At 49.6% G+C, this 17391-nt stretch overlaps 3 protein-coding genes across 5 annotated transcripts; 2 read left to right on the top strand and 1 right to left on the bottom strand.

The window, feature by feature from the left end:
• The first annotated feature begins 3057 nt into the window (after positions 1-3057).
• On the top strand, positions 3058-7063 carry Coasy (Coenzyme A synthase). Its single transcript, XM_047547291.1, is given in 16 exon segments — positions 3058-3094; positions 3427-4137; positions 4707-4921; positions 5165-5296; positions 5433-5495; positions 5497-5596; positions 5599-5625; positions 5711-5776; positions 5942-6019; positions 6022-6045; positions 6212-6265; positions 6268-6301; positions 6412-6451; positions 6453-6509; positions 6512-6568; positions 6670-7063. Coding segments are annotated over 15 exon segments (1710 nt in total). The 5' UTR covers positions 3058-3094; positions 3427-3437; the 3' UTR covers positions 6733-7063.
• A 143-nt stretch (positions 7064-7206) lies between these two features.
• Positions 7207-11213, top strand: Mlx (MAX dimerization protein MLX). 3 transcript variants are annotated; one of them, XR_007107923.1, is made up of 7 exons: positions 7207-7988; positions 8362-8398; positions 8866-8955; positions 9230-9336; positions 9587-9686; positions 9868-10059; positions 10469-10601. XR_007107923.1 is itself a non-coding variant. In XM_047547289.1 (7 exons), exons 1-7 carry the CDS (start codon positions 7947-7949, stop codon positions 10755-10757), a joined length of 765 nt encoding a protein of 254 aa, XP_047403245.1. In that variant the 5' UTR covers positions 7207-7946; the 3' UTR covers positions 10758-11213. The 3 variants fall into 3 exon arrangements, 2 of the variants coding, with proteins under 2 accessions (XP_047403245.1, XP_047403246.1); XM_047547289.1 differs by having other exon boundaries at positions 9868-9967; positions 10469-11213; XM_047547290.1 differs by lacking the exon at positions 10469-10601 and having other exon boundaries at positions 9868-10185.
• A 1866-nt stretch (positions 11214-13079) lies between these two features.
• On the bottom strand, positions 13080-16843 carry Psmc3ip (PSMC3 interacting protein). The gene is made up of 7 exons (XM_047543771.1): positions 16785-16843; positions 16606-16706; positions 16361-16450; positions 14340-14451; positions 13681-13826; positions 13515-13568; positions 13080-13142 (listed from the first exon to the last, which is right to left on the bottom strand). The coding sequence occupies exons 1-7, from the start codon at positions 16816-16818 to the stop codon at positions 13080-13082; spliced, it is 600 nt and encodes a 199-aa protein (XP_047399727.1). The 5' UTR covers positions 16819-16843.
• Between the last annotated feature and the right edge of the window lie 548 nt (positions 16844-17391).

Genomic DNA, 17391 nt, shown 5'->3' with positions numbered 1-17391 from the left:
TGGCCTGAGTCATGGAATAGGAGAGAAATCTACTGGGGTTCTTGGGTCTCTGTGTGGGACTCAGGGAAAGGGGGCACTACATTCGGATCTGTCCTCCCACAAGGGTCATCTCTGGCCCACTGGACGTGCCAGTTGCCTCTGCAACTTGGAGGAAGGGGTCTCAGCTACCCCACTCCTGCTGGTCTCCCTGCTCTGCAGACCATAGTGAATCTGCTGTCCTTAAAGCATTCAGAAAGGCCACAGGAAGGGCATAGGGCCAGGTTGGTATGAATTTCTGAGGCATGTGACCTGCTTCATGAGCCTGGGTGCCTGCCCCGGACCCAGGCTTCTCCTTTGTGCATCTGTGAGAGAGTGAATGAGCAAGTGTGCAGGTGGTGAGAGAGGCCAAGTGTGACCCCTTTCTATTTCATATATCCATATTCTCAATATTCTATGTTGTGGAATGATTTCAAATACCATTTATATTTTAATTATCCCCTACAACACCAAACCCCCCTACACATCTCCAACCTCATTGTTTCCTACAACACCAGGTTTATATCTCCACCAGCTGCCTACTCAGTATCACATGATGTCTAGTAAATTCAATGTGTCCATACCCCAATGATTGGGGAATACCTAATCCTCTTTCAGTCTTCCTTATTCCAGTGTGTGACAACTCCCATTTTTCCAAATGCTCAATCCAAAAACCTTGGATTATTACTTAATTTCAACCCCATCTTTTTTTTTAACACTAGGGAGTGAACCCAGGGGCACTTACCCACTGAGCCACATCCCCAGCTCTTATTATTATTATTATTTATTTATTTATTTATTTATTTTTGGCAGTTCTGGGGATTGAACCCAGGATCTTGTGCTTGCAAGGCAAGCACTCTACCAACTGAGCTATCTCCCCTTATTTTTTGAGACAGGATCTGGCTAAATTGCTGAGGCTGGCTTTGAACTTGTATTTCTACTGCCTCAGCCTTCTGAGCTGCTGGGATTACAGGTCTGTGCCACCACACCCAGCTCCCCTCCTTTCAACCAGTGTATCAGCAAATACTGACAAATCCACTTTCTATCTTCAGCCTTCAAAGCATATTGGGAAATCATCCTGTTGCACATACTATCATCTCTCTCTTGCCAATTAATTTTCTTGATTTTGCTCTTGCCCTCCAACAGTAAAATTTTCAGTGTAGTCAGAATAATTCTTTTTTAAATGAAATTCTGATCATGTCTCTGTTCAAAATGTCTTCTGTTGCTTCCCATTTCAGTAAAAGCCAATGTTTACAAGACCTTCTGTGATTTGACCCCTACATTCTTTCTGACCTTATCTTCTACCATTCTTCATATCTATCCACTTTGGTCCTCCTGGATCCGCCTCAGGATCTTTGCACTTTCTGTCTCCTCTGTCTGATTTGCTTTTCCCTAATCTTTGATTTTATCTCTTCCTTCAGGTGTTTGCCATTTCCCTGGAGCACCCTATCTAAAATAGCATTCCTTTCCCTCCAGTGTGATCCCCTTTCTCTGCTTTATTTTTCTTCATAGCCCTCATCACCAGCAGATATACTACATTTTTTTTTATTGTTTAATTCACTACCCATCCCAAGACACACAAGAATCTAAATTCCAGGAGGGCGAAGACTTTGCTATTTTTGTTCACTGCTCTATTTCATGTGCTTAGAACCCTACCTGTACATGAGAGGTGTAAATACACATTTGCTGAAAAAAAGTAACTCTGTGTGCCAGACGAGACAGTTGAGATGTTTTGGGACATTCTCAGACAGCCTTTGCTTTTTGCTTCTTTAAATCAAGTCCTCTCTTTAAAATCCAACTTAAGATGTCTTCTGCAAGCAGCCTGGTCCCTTAATGCCTTTGTGACTTTATAACTGTGTATTCCTTGACTACAAAGGTAAATTTGTGGGGCTGAGGTATTATACACTTTTAGAGGCCTGCTTTAAGAATACAACAGAAAGGGCTGGGGTTGTAGCTCAGTGGTAGAGTGCTAGCCTAGCACCGGTGAGGCAATGAGTTCAATCCTCAGCAACACATAAAAACAAATAAATAAATAAAGGTTAAAAAGTCTTAAAGAAAAATACAACAGACAGGGACTGTGGATGTAAGTTGGTGGTGGAGTATGGGGGAGGCCATGGGTTCAATGTCAAGCACCTCTTCCCCCACCCCTCCCCCCCGCAAAAAAAAAAAAAACAAAAACACGAAAACCCTAAGTATCAAAATGAACTTTTTCAAAACCACAGCACATTACTGGACTCTTGAGGGCTGACTGCTTTCCCTTTTGAGATCTCCGTGGACAATTTACCAGAAAAGTCTTCTAATAGCAACCTGGCTTCCAGTTCAAGCCGCGACTACCAACTCCAGTGTAATCGACCCTCATTAACTTCGCGGCACATCTTTACCACTAGGTCTCATGCCCTTGCCCACTTCCCTCTTGTTCAGAGACCCTGGCAGCTCTACTCAGCTCACAGGCAGAACTCCTTCTCTCTCCTGCAAGCAGGCGCAGTAAGGTGCGTGGTGCCGCGAGCATCCTATAGAAGCCATGAAAACCGGCCTCTATGTACCCCCGGAACATTCAGGGTCCCAATTACCTCATGTGTGAAATAGGGACTTGGGTAAAACTGTCCAGTAACCTCCCAAATGAAAATACTCGGACTGGGAGTGGGAGCACCAGGAGGGCTCTGGGAACCCTATCCTAGTGCAAGTGCAACTCTGTGACCCCTTTCTCTGTCACTGGAATTAAGGAGGAAAGCCAGTATAGTTCTGGTTTCGCGGCTGCCTCTCGGTTAATCTAGCTGAAACCAACCTCTCCTCTCCAGACCTGAAGGGAATCCGCCAAGTGGGCTTTCAAGCTTGCCTGCCCTTCTCCGCCCAGTTCGGATGGATGTGGAGCCAAGGCTTAAACAATCTCAGAGCCTCCGCGTTCAGCTCCACCTCCTCAACAGGACACGCTCCACTCTACGGGAAATCTCACGAGAATTCAGTGAGATTTGAGTTCCGAAGTTGAGATGTTTGGCCTCTCTCAGTTTCCGTAACTCGGAGTTGTAGTCCCCAAAGGCAGTACTTCCGGGCCGCTGTTCGGGAAGCCTCAGCGGCGGGTGTAAGTGGAACCAAAGCCCGGGGGGTTCAGTGAATAGGGAAGCAACCTAAACGTCAGCGTCCCCGTTTAGGCCCCTCCTTCGATTCCTTGAAGACCCACTGCAGCTTACTAAGAGGACCCACGATTCCTGGATCCCCAGCCCTATGACGCAGGGGTTCCTCTCCAGTTCCCTCTTTCCAGGATTTTGGTTTACTTCGGAGATGTCATTGCGCGATCGGCCCAGGCCCTATCCCTGCTCCATGTCCCCTTCCGGGGCCAAGGCCCAGTGCAGGTCTCGGCCTTAGTCACTGGCCCCTTAGCCACTCTCGTTTCCTCTCCCTGACTGTCCGTAGGCCTAGGCAGCATGGCTGTATTCCGGTCGGGTCTTCTGGTGCTGACGACGCCACTGGCCTCCCTGGCCCCTCGCCTGGCTCCTATCCTGACCTCAGCGGCCCGCCTGGTGAATCACACACTCTATGTACACCTGCAGCCGGGCATGAGCCTGGAGAGTCCGGCTCAGCCCCAGTCCAGCCCGGTGCAAGCCACGTTTGAGGTTCTTGATTTCATCGCGCACCTCTACGCTGGCGCCAACTGCCACAAGCACCTGGACGTCAGAGTTCTACTGACCAATATCCAAACCAAGAGCACCTTTCTCCCTCCACTGCCCAGCTCAGTCCAGAATTTGGCCCACCCGCCAGAAGTAGTGCTGACTGACTTCCAAACCTTGGATGGAAGCCAGTACAATCCCGTTAAGCAACAGCTAGAGCGTTATGCCACCAGCTGTTACAGCTGTTGTCCACAACTGTCTTCAGTGCTGCTATACCCGGATTATGGCACCGGAATGCTGCCCGTGGAGCCCTTGGATGTTCCCTTATCCTCCACCATTAGGCCAGCTTCCCCTGTGGCTAGGTCTCCAAAGCAACCTGTGCGTGGCTACCACCGTGGGGCTGTGGGTGGCACGTTTGACCGCTTGCACAATGCCCACAAGGTGTTGCTCAGTGTTGCATGCATCCTGGCCCAGGAGCAGCTTGTGGTGGGAGTAGCAGACAAAGATCTGTTAAAGAGTGAGTGAGAGCCTTGCATTAGAGTAATGGAGGACTCCCCAAATTACCTCCCCCAACCACCACCGTTAATGTCAAGATCAAGGAAGGGTAGGACTATCCATTAGTTCTCACCCTTCCCAAATGTCACAGTTGGTGCTGAGGAAGCTCTCTTAGCATGTGGTTCAATCACCAGTTAGGTCCCCCAAATGTGGAACTAAGGAATCTGTACTTTTAAGGTTCTCCAGATGATCAATTGTAAAATTTGAGAGACTGGGAATAAATGGACATATGAATTGTAAGGTAGTAGTGCCACAGACAGCAAGAATGAACTCAAGGACGGTGTGGCTCTTGGAATTCTCTCACTCTGATGCCCACTAGCACTGTTAGTTCTCTGGAGTAATTTCTTGGTGGCTTGTTCCCTGGACTCATGCCCACCCTTGCGGACTAGGTGCTTGCCTGTTTCTTCCCCTTTGTGCCCCTCCCCTGTTTAATGCTTTCTTCCTGTAACCCTCCTCTGGAGATACAGTGTCTAGGGACACACTTCTTTCTCAGTAAAAAGACCTCACTGTTTTTCTGGGCTCCTTCCCCAGGCAAGTTGCTTCCTGAGCTGCTCCAGCCTTATGCAGAACGCGTAGAACATCTGAGTGAGTTCCTGGTGGACATCAAGCCTTCCCTGACTTTTGATGTCATCCCCCTGCTGGACCCCTATGGGCCTGCTGGCTTTGACCCCTCCTTGGAGTTCCTGGTGGTCAGCGAGGAGACCTATCGTGGGGGGATGGCCGCCAACCGCTTCCGCCTTGAGAATGTAACTGCTGAGGGAAATTGGCAGAGGGTGTGGATGGGAAGGGGGGGAAACCTTTATGGGGGGCTGTTGGAAGTACCATGGCCCCAGAGGAGGGAAGAGCGGGGTCTGGGTGGTGGGAAGAAGCAAGGAGAAATTTGTTCCCAGCTTCCCTGTCTTGGATTGGTAGGAAAGGATAAGGGGGCAGACTGGGGATCTGGATTCTTCCTCCTCTTACTCTTTTTCATCCTACCCCCTTTACCGCAGGACTTGGAGGAGCTTGCTTTATACCAGATCCAGCTGGTGAAGGATGAAAGCCACAAGGAACACGAAGAAGAGAAAGTCAGTTCCTCCAACTTCCGCCAAAGAATGCTGGGAAAGCTGCTTCGGCCTCCAAATGTAAGCCTACCTTTCCTGTTTCACTTCTTGTGTTTGGGTGTGCTGGAAATGCTGGAGAGTAGAAATTGAGGGGTTCAGCCTCAAGCATGAGCCTAAGGGCCTTAGTAACTATGGGGTTTCTTCTCATCTACCCCAGAAGAGGCCAGATGCTCCCTTGCGGGGTCTCTACGTGCTTGGGCTGACTGGCATCAGTGGCTCTGGGGAAGAGCTCAATAGCTCAGCGACTGAAGGGCCTGGGGGCATTTGTCATCGACAGTGACCACGTGGGCCATCGGGCCTACGCCCCGAGTGGCCCTGCATACCACCTGTGGTGGAGGCCTTGGAACAAGGTAACTAACTGGGGAGGGCTACAGGTGGCCTGAGGTGAGGAGATGACTTTGTCTCTTGGCTCAGTTCTACTTCTCTGTCACCCAGATATTCTCCACAAAGATGGCATCATCAATAGGAAGGTCCTGGGCAGTCGGGTATTTGGGAACAAAGGTAAACACAACACCCCTGAGGGCTCCTTAGCTGCTGCTAGACTCATGGCTTTGGATTCCTATGGACCTCCGTGGTCTTATCCAGATTTGGATTTCTGCTCATTTGTTCCCAACTCCCACCTCCTGGGCTGGCTCCATCACTCAGGGAGATGTACCTCTGCGTAAGTCCCTCTATCCCCTCCCCAGAAGCAGATGAAGATACTCCGGACCATTATGTGGCCAGTTATTGCAAAGCTGGCCCGAGAGGAATGGATCTAGCTGTGGCTGAGGGTGAGTCGGGAGGGATGATGGGGAACAGCTGAAGGGCCAGAGTTGAGCAGATTCTCCTCCTCAGAGCTTCCTGCCCCAGCAGAGCTATCCACTTTCCCTGGACTTTGTTTGTGACTGATAGCAAGCCAATTAGGGTACTGCTGGCAGTGACTGGGGTCTCCCACAGGAAAGGATGTGTGTGTGATTGATGCCGCCATTGCGCTTGAAGCCGGCTGGCAGAACATGTACATGAGGTGTGGACCGTTGTCATCCCTGATGAACAGAGGTATCTGGACCCCACCTTACCCCATCCCTACTGCAGATGGTATCCTGGCTCTGATCCGAGCAGGCTGAGCTGGGATCCTTCCTGACAACATGCCTCGTCTGTGCCCAGGCTGTACGACGCATTGTGGAGAGGGATGGCCTAAGGTGAAGCTGCCGCTCAAAGCAGGCTACAGAGCCAGATGAGTGGGCAGCAGCTATGTAGGACCAGAGCCACGTGGTGCTGAGCACCTTGTGGGAGCCACATGTCACCCAACTCCAGGTTGGGTGCCCAGGGGAAAAAAAGGGTTGTGGGAAGGGAATGTCCAGTGGGTGTGTTTCCTGACCTTGTCCTTTCTTTCCAATATTCTGGACTGGCCGAAGTGGGAAAAAGCCTGGAATCTCCTGCAGAAGCGTATACCCAAAACTCATCATGCCCGTGACTGACAATGAGTTCTCCGTGGGGCCAAACTGGCCTCTGGAGTAGATGAGGTCCAGTGGGGTGAGGAGGAATGGGTACCTTGTGTCTCATCCTGTCTCAGGCCTAGAGGGCTTCAAGCTAAGGCTGTGCAGGACACAGCTGGGCCCTGGTAGACACAGGAACCCTATGCAGCATGCTGATTTTTAACCAACAGTAAGGATGTGGCTCATGGGGGAGCAGGCCCCTATAGAGTTCCATCCCCATTCTTTGCCCACAAATGTCTGATGTCCACCACTGACTGGAGTCAGGGCAAATACTGGAACTTCTAACAGAATTAAAGGTAAATGTTTACAGGTGCTGCCTGTATGGTGTCCTGCTTCCTGCTCCAGCGCCTCTAAAGTATCTTTGGATCGTTATGCCATAAGTTCAGAGCCTCGACCCAAGCCAGAGTCAGGAGTGCAGTGGTTAAGTGTATGGCCTTTGAAGCTGGCCAGACTGAAGTCATCCTTGTTCCTACCATTTACTAGCTGGGTGCTTTGAGTTAGTGAAAAGATTTTCTAGGTACTTCCATTTCCTTACTATAAAGCAGCATAACAACTAACAAACTTTTTGCAAGGGTTATTATATCCACAAGCGCCCTGCCAACCACTGGGCTGAGTTTTGGAAGATCAGTGCTGGTGTGGTGGCCTCTGCCTTCAGAACTTGCAGCCTGTTGGGGTCATTAGCTGTGAAGCAGGAGAGCTCTGCCCAATTTCTGACATAGTGGCCAAGTCTGCAGGTGCAGGTGAGGTGCGCATGCGCACAGGATCTAAAACAATATTTAGACATTTTTTCTCTCTTGGAAACTGAGCTGAGGAGGGAACCCATGCTCCTGCACATGGAAGCACTGTGCTCTACATCTAACTATATAACACACCCCAGCCCGTTCACAAAAGCCTTTTGAGGGGATCCTATTTCATAATAGGTTGCTTCACGTGACCGCCATTGTAGATCCTAAACTGCAGAATGGCAGGGACGGGCGAGGAGCAGATCCCTGGCGCCGACCAGTTATATGTCCAATACCAAGGATAACCACCTTCAGCCAGTTTTAAAGTCTTGAGAGGCGCGTGCGCAGTACTCTTGCCTCGTCCCCTGCCTCTTCGTCGTGGATTGGCGAATTCCAGTCACGTGGACGCGCCTCGCCTCTTCCTCGCAGCAGAGGGCTCGCCCGCTGGCTTGTTTCCGGTTCCGTAGGTCCAAGATGACGGAGCCGGGCGCCTCTCCCGAGGACCCCTGGATCAGGCAAGCCCCGTGGGCGCGCGCAACCGGCTAGGGAAGGGCAGGTGGGCTCGTGCACATAGTGGGTCCGGAAGATTAGGGGTCTCTATCGTCTCCCCTGCTCTCCGGGCCCCCGGGGCTACAACTAAGACAATTCCTCACCCCGCGGGTGCCAAGGTGGGGAGATAAACGAGGCGTGGGCGCGCGAGCGCGGGGGGAACGAGGGGGCTTGGGGACCCGAGGGGTGGAGGCGGGGCGAAAGGGGAGTCACGCAGAGGCGGGGCGCTCTCACTCCTATCCCAGCTTGGCGTTCTGGGAACCCTTTCGGCTGCCGGTACGTGGTTTGTCGGTGTGCGGGTGTGGTCTGATAGGGCTTCTCCCTTGCTTTGGTGCTGCGTGTGGAGTACGCCTACAGTGACAACAGCCTGGACCCTGGTGAGTGCCTCCCCCACTGTCTTGGGCTTTGTAACGACTCTCCCGTTTCAGCTATATAAATTCTTGTGGCCTTGCTAGCCACACCTGAGCACAGTCCAGTCTCTGAGCCAAGGTCCTGGCTTGATGCGTGAAAAAGGGAACTGGGGAGAATGAGCAGGAAGCAACCAAGGGTGACACCTGATTCCTCTGCCCTGGACCAGGAAGTGGTGGAAATAGTGACAGCTGTTACTCCCTTCTCATAATGTTCAGATGTCCTTTGTGAGTCAGAGGATTTGACTGCAGGCCTATGGAGCCGTGTAGATACTTGAGACAGGAGCTTTGCAGCAGGTATGGCAGGAAGTGGGTGACCCAGGATGGCTGGCTTTTGGGTTGAAGTCATTTGAGGAACCCTTGTGCCCACAGCTGTCTATGAGGGCTGGTAATGCACTCCACCCCAGCCCTTAGTGATTGGAACCTCTTTTTTCCAGGGCTTTTTGTAGAAAACACCCGTAAGGGAAGTGTAGTGTCCAGAGCTAATAGCATCGGTTCCACCAGTGCCTCTTCTGTCCCCAACACAGGTAGGCAGCAACACCCTCCTGCCCACCTGGGGGGATTCAGTTATGCCACCATTTTAGTATCTTTCCCTAGACAAGGAAGCTCCAGCTGACCCATTGGGTGCTGGAGCCTGAGTGTCAGACACAGGGTGTGTCTTTCACCTCATCCAGGATATTAGGGTCTTTACCCACGCTGCCATCTCTGGGCACCGGTTTTTCTTCCCATCAGGGAAAGGTGGGTAGCTGGGTCCCACTGAGCCCTAAGGTGACCTCTTCCTGCCCCCAACTCTGAGCATAGATGATGAGGACAGTGATTACCACCAGGAGTCCTACAAGGAATCCTACAAAGACCGCCGGCGGCGAGCACACACCCAGTCGGAGCAGAAGAGGAGGGACGCCATCAAGGTGATTGGGGAGGCCTGTGCCTCAGCCTGCAAGGGATGGCTCTGTGTATTTAGATTTACTCTGCCTGCCTGACCTCCTCAGACAACTCACATAGCCTTAAGGGCAGCTGATCTAGTCCCTGAGCGTGAACATCTTCTTTCCAGTCCCCCACCTCCGAGTTCTTAGAATGGTACTGTTGTCGTGGAAGCTTGTGCCAGTCTTGATTTAATCCCTCGGGGTTAAGGATCCTGTTTCTCCTCCTGTTTCACAGAGAGGCTATGATGATCTTCAGACCATCGTCCCCACCTGCCTAGCAGCAGGATTCTCCATTGGTTCCCAAAAGCTCAGCAAAGCCATCGTTCTACAGAAGAGTATGGACAGGGAGAGCATTGAGGGTGGAGCCAATGGGGCGGTAAAGAGGCCAGCATCCACATACCCACTCTTGGCCTGGCCCTGGTTGTGGGGCAGTAATGGGATAGTTGGGGTGTGGAGGAAGGGGAAACAAAATCAGCTTTCTCCTCTTGGTTGAGACTTCCTCTGCTCCCACCCCAGCCATCGACTACATCCAGTTTTTGCATAAGGAGAAGAAAAAGCAGGAAGAGGAGGTGTCTACACTACGCAAGGATGTCACAGCCCTAAAGATAATGAAAGTGTAAGAGGGGCACTGAACTGGGGAAATTAACTTCTGAGGGGACTGAGGCTGACTTCAGTGCACACCTTTGCCTTGTCCAAAGGCTACGCCAGTAATACATATAGATAACATTCTCACTCCCTGAGCCAGCCACTGTGAAGCAGGACTCTGTCCCAGACAGCACCTTATATATGGCACTCAGAAAATGGCTGTCCAGATTAGTGAAGGACAGCTGGATACTCACCATTTCTTTTTTTTTTTTTTTTTTTTTTTTTTGGCGGTGCTGGGATCAAACCCAGGGCCTTAGTGCTTGCAAGGAAAGCACTCTACTACAACTGAGCTTATCTCCCAAGCCCCTGATACTCACCATTTCTAACCTAGAAGTAGTATATAGATGATACTGAGTACATCCCCCAAAGCTTCCAGGAAGGGATGCGGGGTGGCCAGGGCGCACAGGGTAACCTCATTTTTCCTAACTGGCAGAGCTGCTGTAGCACCATCATCTATGCCTACTTCCTTTCAGAACTATGAGCAGATTGTGAGGCACATCAAGACAACCCCCACGAGGGGGAGGACCAGGTATCTGAAGAGGTCAAGTTCAACGTGGTTCAAGGTGTCATGGACTCCCTGTTTGAGTCCTTCAATGCCTCCTCTCTGTGGCCAGTTTTCCAAGAGCTGTCAGCCTGTGTTTTCAGAGCTTGGATTGAGGAGCACTGTAAGCCTCAGGTATGGGGCAGAAATGAGCTGGGGTTCTCCAGCTACCCATAGGATAGTGAACAAAGCCACTTTTTGTTTCAGAAAAGTAGGATAGCCTCAGTGTCTTGGAGTGTATCTTCAACTTCCAGTGTTCTGTTTCGTTCTGTCCATGCTTCCAGCTGACGTTTTCACGTTAAGGTCTCATTTGCAAGTAGGGTGTGAGCGCTCAATGCCAGGGCCCTCTTGTGGCTTTTGTTTAACCCATGTTATGCTATTGCTGCCTCGTTTACCACTTGTTGGCTGCCTTGTGTGGAAGCCCTGTGATCACCTGCAGCAGTTACGTGCAGTTTTCGGAAATATGTAGATTTCAGGCCCTCACTCCCAGGCCCACTAAAATAGTTGCCCCAAGAGCTTTTGATTATTTAAGAGAGATGGTACTAATGGTCTTCTGAAGTCTGGGTGCTTTTTCTCAGGCTTGAACTTGTATCTGAGAATCATGTAATCATGTTTCCCAACATTATAATTGTATTTGCTTTATCATATGTCTGTCTCTTCATGCATTTTTTTTTGTTGTTGTTGTTGTTTTTGTTTTTTGTTTTTAGTGCTGGGGATTGAACCCAGGGCCCTGTGCTTACAAGGCAGGCACTCTAGCAATGAGCTATATCCCCAGCTCTCCATGCAGTTTTGATGTTTTTTGCCATGCTGGGGATGGAACCCCCTAGGCAAGTGCTCTGCCATTGAGCTATACCCCTACCCTTTTAATGCACTTTTTTTTTTTTTTAAGTTGTAGATGGATACAGTACCTTTTTAATTTATTTTTTTATGTGGTGCTGAGGATCGAACCCAGTGCCTCACACATGCTAGGCAAGTACTCTTGTCACTAAGCCACAACCCCAGCCCTTGATGCACTTTTCTTAAAGAGCAGGTCAAAAGATGGCTCTGTGCCTTTCTGAGCTTTGTCTTCTACTGATCCCACCAGACCCTGCGGGAGATCGTGATTGGCGTCCTGCATCAATTGAAAAATCAACTTTACTGATGGCTCTTGGAAATCTGCAGAATGGCCAGCAAGAGGTTTTTGAGTCTGTTTGGCCATGGAACTGCTGGGCCTGAGATTGGACTGTGACACCTCACGCCGGTCAGCTGGGTTCCTACATGGTGTTTGGTCTTCTCAGCCCAATTCACCTTTAGTGGAGCTGGGGTGTTTGTTTTGTGGAAAGCTTCTGATTAATTTATTATACTGACCCATAAGTCAACCTACCCAGTCTCCCCCCCACATAAGTCCTCAGGATAGGAGTCTGTTCTGGGTACCCCGAAGAGCTCCTGTCCTCTCAGTTTCTTTCTCTAAGCCTCAGATTTCTGTTCATGATGTGTGTATATGGAAACTGCCTGTTTTGGTTTCTTGGGCAACAGGTGACTCGATTTGGACATCATTGGAAGTAGTGTGATGGGAAAAAAGGAGTGAGAGGAAATAGTCCCACAGCCATGAAGGTTGAAAAGCCTAGACTAGGGCTGCCTTGTTAGTCCAGAGTGAGACAGGCTTTCTGGCCAGCTGAGGGTAGGACTACCTGGTTCCTACCTTTGTCTTATGTTCCATTACCCACCTTCCTCCCTATCCAGTCCCTGCCCTCCGTTCCCCAGTAGTGCTGCACAGCAAGGCAGGAGAGACACAGCACTACATATTTGAAATTTTTTATTTTCTAAACATCAACAATGGCAATTTTGCTAAAGTTACAATTTTTGGAAAATTATCTGGGTCTCAAAACCACCTCAGGCTTTCTGCCCATTCTGTGTCTATCATCTCCCAGTGTTGTCTGCACTTCTCCCAGGACTTAAGGAGTGGGATGAAAGGGTACAGGAAATAATCAAAATGTATCCTGGGACGAAAGTCCTGGATGATGTCTCAGGCTCCTCAAATACTGACGTATAGCAGCCTGCCTCTTATCTTGTCTCCCAGGCTCCCTGCTGCTTTCTTCAGATTTGATATCTGGAGGTTTGAATATCCAGAAGAAATTAAATATTTTTATATCAAATTATATCCCAATAAATACTGTAAAATGCTTTCTTTTAGCTTTGTTCTAAGTGCATGTTAAGCTTGAGCTGTTATAATGTGGAAAATGAAATGGGTGTGACCATCCTTTCCTGGCCACAAGTCGTCCCTCCCTCTACCCAATACTCAGGGCTAGTGCCTCTCTCCTCACTGCTCTGCTTCAAAGTGAAGAGCAGCAGGAACAACAACAAAAAGCCATTCTAAACAAGGTGGCCAGTCCTGCGCAGCTCTGTGTTCCCCCCCATTTTCAGAGGGTCTCTCAGGGGGTCTGGAGGTAACTTTATAATCTGCATCTGTTTAGCCCAACTTCCTCCGGGAGGGCAGAAGAGACAAGTGAATGAGACACCGCCCTGGGTGAAGGCCCCAGGGGAGGAAGGGAGAGAAGTCCACTTACATATAATTGCTTCTTGCTCTTGGGGGAGCAGTCAGGATTGCATCAGATAGCTCTGTTGCCTGATGAAACAAAATCAACCCCTTGTTATTTTTTGGGGGGAGGGGTATTTATTAACCAGGATTGAACCCACGGGCACTCAACCACTAAGCCACAATTCCAGCCTATTCTGGAATTTTTATTTAGAGACAGGGCTCACTGAGTTGCTTAAGCCCTCGTTTTTGCTGAGGCTGGCTTTGAACTCGCCATCTTCCTGCCTCAGCCTCCTGAGCCCCTGGGATTACAGGCGTGTGCCACCGCACCCAGAAAAACCACCCCTTTTTAGATGGGCAACACTGGGTACTACCTGTCAGATCTTGACATTGGGCAGCAATTTTTCTGGCTGCCATTTTAAAAGCACTCCAGAGCCTCCCTTGGAGCTCCCACTCACGTACCATCCTCTTCCGCGTCCTCCACTCTTTACAGAATTTCTGCCTCTCTCTGTATACCTAGAAGGAAAAAACAGGTCTCTCTAAATCCCTCAGGCTCACAGTTGCCTATTGAGGATCAACTCTCATCTTCACTCTTGCACAGGCAACTCTAGCCTTTTGCCCAGCTCACCTGCTCCTTCTCCTCTGGAGTCACATGGTTGGTGGCTGCTTTGATGTTCTTCAATTTCTCTAGGTAGCCAGCACATTCCTGTTTTAATTCCTGGATCTCTCTCTGCATCTCCGAAGTGGTCAGGGCACTAGTTAACTCCTTCAGCTCTGAAAACCATATCCACCTGGGGTCATTTGCCACCCCTGAGAGAGAGAGTCTGTCTTTCCCCATCAGTGGGTACTCCTTGAGGTAGGAATTTGAATTCTATCTTGCTCTGATATATATCCAAAATAGGACCCCACATTCTGGAAATGCTCAGGAAAATAAGGCTTGTAGAATTACCAGTTCATTCTAATTTTCTTTGCTCTTCGATCTACAAGTAGTGGTGGGCTATGAGGTTGAGCAGACTAATGTGTAGCCAGTTAAAGCAGGAATAGAGGGAAAACATGAGGGCAGTGTGCTGAAGTTCATGGCAGAGAAAGCAAATGCATGTCTTGCCCATTTGTACACAAAAGCCATTAGTTATTCTACATTTCTTTTAATGTAAACCTGAGGCAGCCCAGCAAAGAGGTCTTCTCTGCAATGAGACACTGTAGTCAATGAGCTATTCACTTAGCAGTTCCTGACCTCCACACTGAACCTGACCCTATGGGCACCTTGCAAGGGCTCCCCAGTCCTACCAGCCTCCATGTGGCGGCAACTCTGCTGCAAGCTCTGCACCTTGGCAGTGAGGGCCACAATTTTGGCATCCAGGCCGTGGAGATCAGCATCACTCACCATGTCAAACTGGTTCTGCCAGAGACAGTATGAAAAGTACAAGTGAATTAATATGAGGCACAAAAGGGAACAAACATCTGGGAAGGTAATAAGAAATCATTCACTTGAATACTGGTTCCAATGAAAAAGTATAAAGAAGTTGAAACTTAATGCCTAACCTCAAGAGCTTCACTGGGCTAAAGGAGTAAAAAAACATTCTTACCAAGGTGGGGACACCTAGATCATGAGTATCAGCAATAGGAAGACTCTAATGGGGTTGGGGATATAGCCCAGTGGCAAAGTGCTTCCCTAGCACCACAAGGCCCTGGGTTCCATTCTTGCCTAGGGGAGTAGGGAGAGTTGGGGGGAAACCCAAAGAATCTTACAAGTGAAGAGGCACAACAGGATCTATTTAGATAAGGGGCTCTAGTGGAAGTCTAAGGAGCCCTTCTCATGAGAGGCTGCAAGAAAGGACTACGGGGGGTTGGGGCCAAGTGTAGCTCAGTTGGTGAAGCACTTGCCCAGCAGAGTGAGGCCCTGTGTTGAATCCTCCGCACCACAAAAAACAAAAACAACTATTGTGGATCAGTGAGATTCACAGCACCTGGGGATAGGAAGCAGTTTAGAAAGGTTGGGAATGCCAGCTCGGGCAGTTTAGACTTTATCAGTAAGCAAGGGAAATGTTTACAGCAGGGACCTGCAAACAGCACAAACTAAATTCTGCATGTTTTTGAAAAAGACCATAAGGTCTACAAAGTCTGAAAATACTGTGAGGCCCTTGGCAGAAGTTTTCCAACCCCTTCTTTAGGGGATTCTCAATAGGGTAGTAATCTGTTACAGGAAAATTAACCTTGAAAGTACTTAGTTCAGTTAAACGAGTAATGTCTTCTAGATGTTAGATAATGTGGGGTATTGAGTCAACAAAGATGAATGAAAAATGGGGTCTGCCCAGAGGAGCTTTAGTGAGGAGGACAAGTAAAAAGAAAATCATAATACAGCATGACTCAAAATACGTAAGACCCTCAAAAAGGAGGAGTTGGCTCACAGCATTCAGAGGTTTCTGAAGAAGGTGAAGACTGAGTAAAATCTCAAAGGACTGAATAAGAGTGAACTGAGGCAGGAGGAAGACAAGCAAAGGCCAGAAGAATAAAACCTATCTGAATTGTCTAGTATTGATGGGTGGAGAATAAGGGCCGGTGAAGCCAGAGGCTGCTGCAGCAAGCCTCCAGGTGCCTTTTACCTGTTCTATGGAGCACTCAAAACCAATGAAGAGTTTTAAGTAGCAGACAGTGCATGACCAGATTTGCATTTAGATAGATCATTCTGACTGTAGTGTTCATATTCAAGGTGAGATCTGTTAGGGGGACACCAGTAGACAACAGGGCTTGGACTAGAGCAGTGATAGCAGATGGAAAGGAGTGGATTCAAGGAGGAAAAATTCAGCTCTACTTGACTGACCAGACATGAGATGGAAAAATTCAGGAATTATTCTCAAGTCTCTGGTTTGGGTGAAAAGTGATTCCATTAAGTGGGGAAGAATGCTAGAGAGGAGCCAGTTAGGGAGGCATTCTTTTGCAATATTGATTCTGATACTTAAGTCAGAGACATCTAGGTGGAATTCTAGGCTGGAGAATACAAATCCAATTTGGGGAAACAAATTCATCTGGCAGAGAGTGATGCTAGGCTAGGTGACATGAAATAAGCTTCCAAGCAGAAATGGGTTTTGGTAGCAACAATTCAGGATCTTCTGTCATCCATCACATTTCAACTCTGGAGACCTCAGGAAGTTTAGATATTGAAAAGGAGTATGCACCTTGATTTAAGGATGTCGAGACCCTTTTAATGGCCCAAGATAGGTTAGTTTTGTGGGGTGCCAAAGAGTTGATACTAGGTGATTCAATGTTGGGTTCTGACATACGTGATAATGTGCGCAGGCTCTCCTCACCTGATCCGCAAAATAGATCTTCTGCTTGCCGTACATTTTCTCTTTGATCTTGCCTTGTTGGGCCAGCTGGTCCAGCGCCTTCACCACCGCCTGGCAGAAGGGAGGGGAGGGCAACAGGAGGATCTTTGGGTCCAGGCAGGGAAGAGATTTCGGCCACTGATGGAAAAGGGCGCAAGGCCTGGGGGGTCAGGAGCCCAGCCTGATTATAGGGGCACCGCGGGGAGGGAATCCTCAAAGGTCCTCACCGCCTTGCCCAGACCGTGTTCCCTCTGCAGGTTCCCGAATACGTCCTGGGCGCTATAGGGCCGGTTCTGTTCCTGCAGGTACTTCAGGAGGATGCCGAGGGCTGCGGAGAGAGACGAGACGGTGTCACTATGTCGGTCTCTCCCGCTCCCCTCCAGAATCGAGCCCGCGCCTCCGTTACCTCCCGCCGCAGCTTCCGCCCGGCCTTTACTCATGGCCTTTCCCGCCGCCAAATTCAGAATGCCGGATGTCGTGGTTGCTGGGGGCAACAGCTCCTTCCGGCAACGGGAGTGGGGGTGGGACTCAGTGATTGGCTGAAAGGGAAGGATTCCCGCGGAACTCCGCGGCCCTGCCGGGACACCGTAGTTCAGTTTAGCCCCGAGCTTGCGCACCAAGGCTTGACCCTTCCATGACCCGGGCGTGTGTGGAGGCTGCGACAGGCGTCCCAGACCCCGGAACGAAGGCTGTAATAAGCAACGCCTTCAAGTTTTAAGACCCAGTTCTAGCCGCCCCTGAGCACTTGCGACCTGGAGATCTTCCTGTTCCCAGAGTTGAAACGGGAAGGATTTCCAGGGATGAACTCCCCGCCCTTGGCAAGGAGCTAGCTCAAGGTGACACCCAGGGCTAGTCGCCTTCACGAACATGTCCCGATCCCACGGTCCAGTGCCCTTTCGGCAGTCTTAATCCTTGTACAACGAGACCAATAGGTACTTGGAGGACGGTTCTGAATACCACACTAGCTTTATTTGCCCGTTACCGAGCTTCGCACACAGAGGGCGCTCCACACC

Source organism: Sciurus carolinensis, chromosome 3 (assembly GCF_902686445.1).
Source record: "Sciurus carolinensis chromosome 3, mSciCar1.2, whole genome shotgun sequence".
NCBI classification, from domain to species: domain Eukaryota; kingdom Metazoa; phylum Chordata; class Mammalia; order Rodentia; family Sciuridae; genus Sciurus; species Sciurus carolinensis.
The sequence above is the reverse complement of the archived record's forward strand: the minus strand, read 5'-3'. Positions and strand labels throughout refer to the sequence as shown.

Coding starts and splice junctions, on each gene's coding strand:
- Mlx (XM_047547289.1), top strand. CDS start 7,947: ATGACGGAGCCGGGCGCCTCTCCCGAGGACCCCTGGATCAGG. Junction 8,956..9,229: donor CTCTTCTGTCCCCAACACAG/GTAGGCAGCAAC, acceptor CTCTGAGCATAG/ATGATGAGGACAGTGATTAC. Junction 9,337..9,586: donor AGAGGAGGGACGCCATCAAG/GTGATTGGGGAG, acceptor CCTGTTTCACAG/AGAGGCTATGATGATCTTCA.
- Psmc3ip (XM_047543771.1), bottom strand. CDS start 16,818: ATGAGTAAAGGCCGGGCGGAAGCTGCGGCGGGAG. Junction 14,452..16,360: donor AGATCTATTTTGCGGATCAG/GTGAGGAGAGCC, acceptor TGTCTCTGGCAG/AACCAGTTTGACATGGTGAG. Junction 13,827..14,339: donor TTGCCGCCACATGGAGGCTG/GTAGGACTGGGG, acceptor TATGGTTTTCAG/AGCTGAAGGAGTTAACTAGT.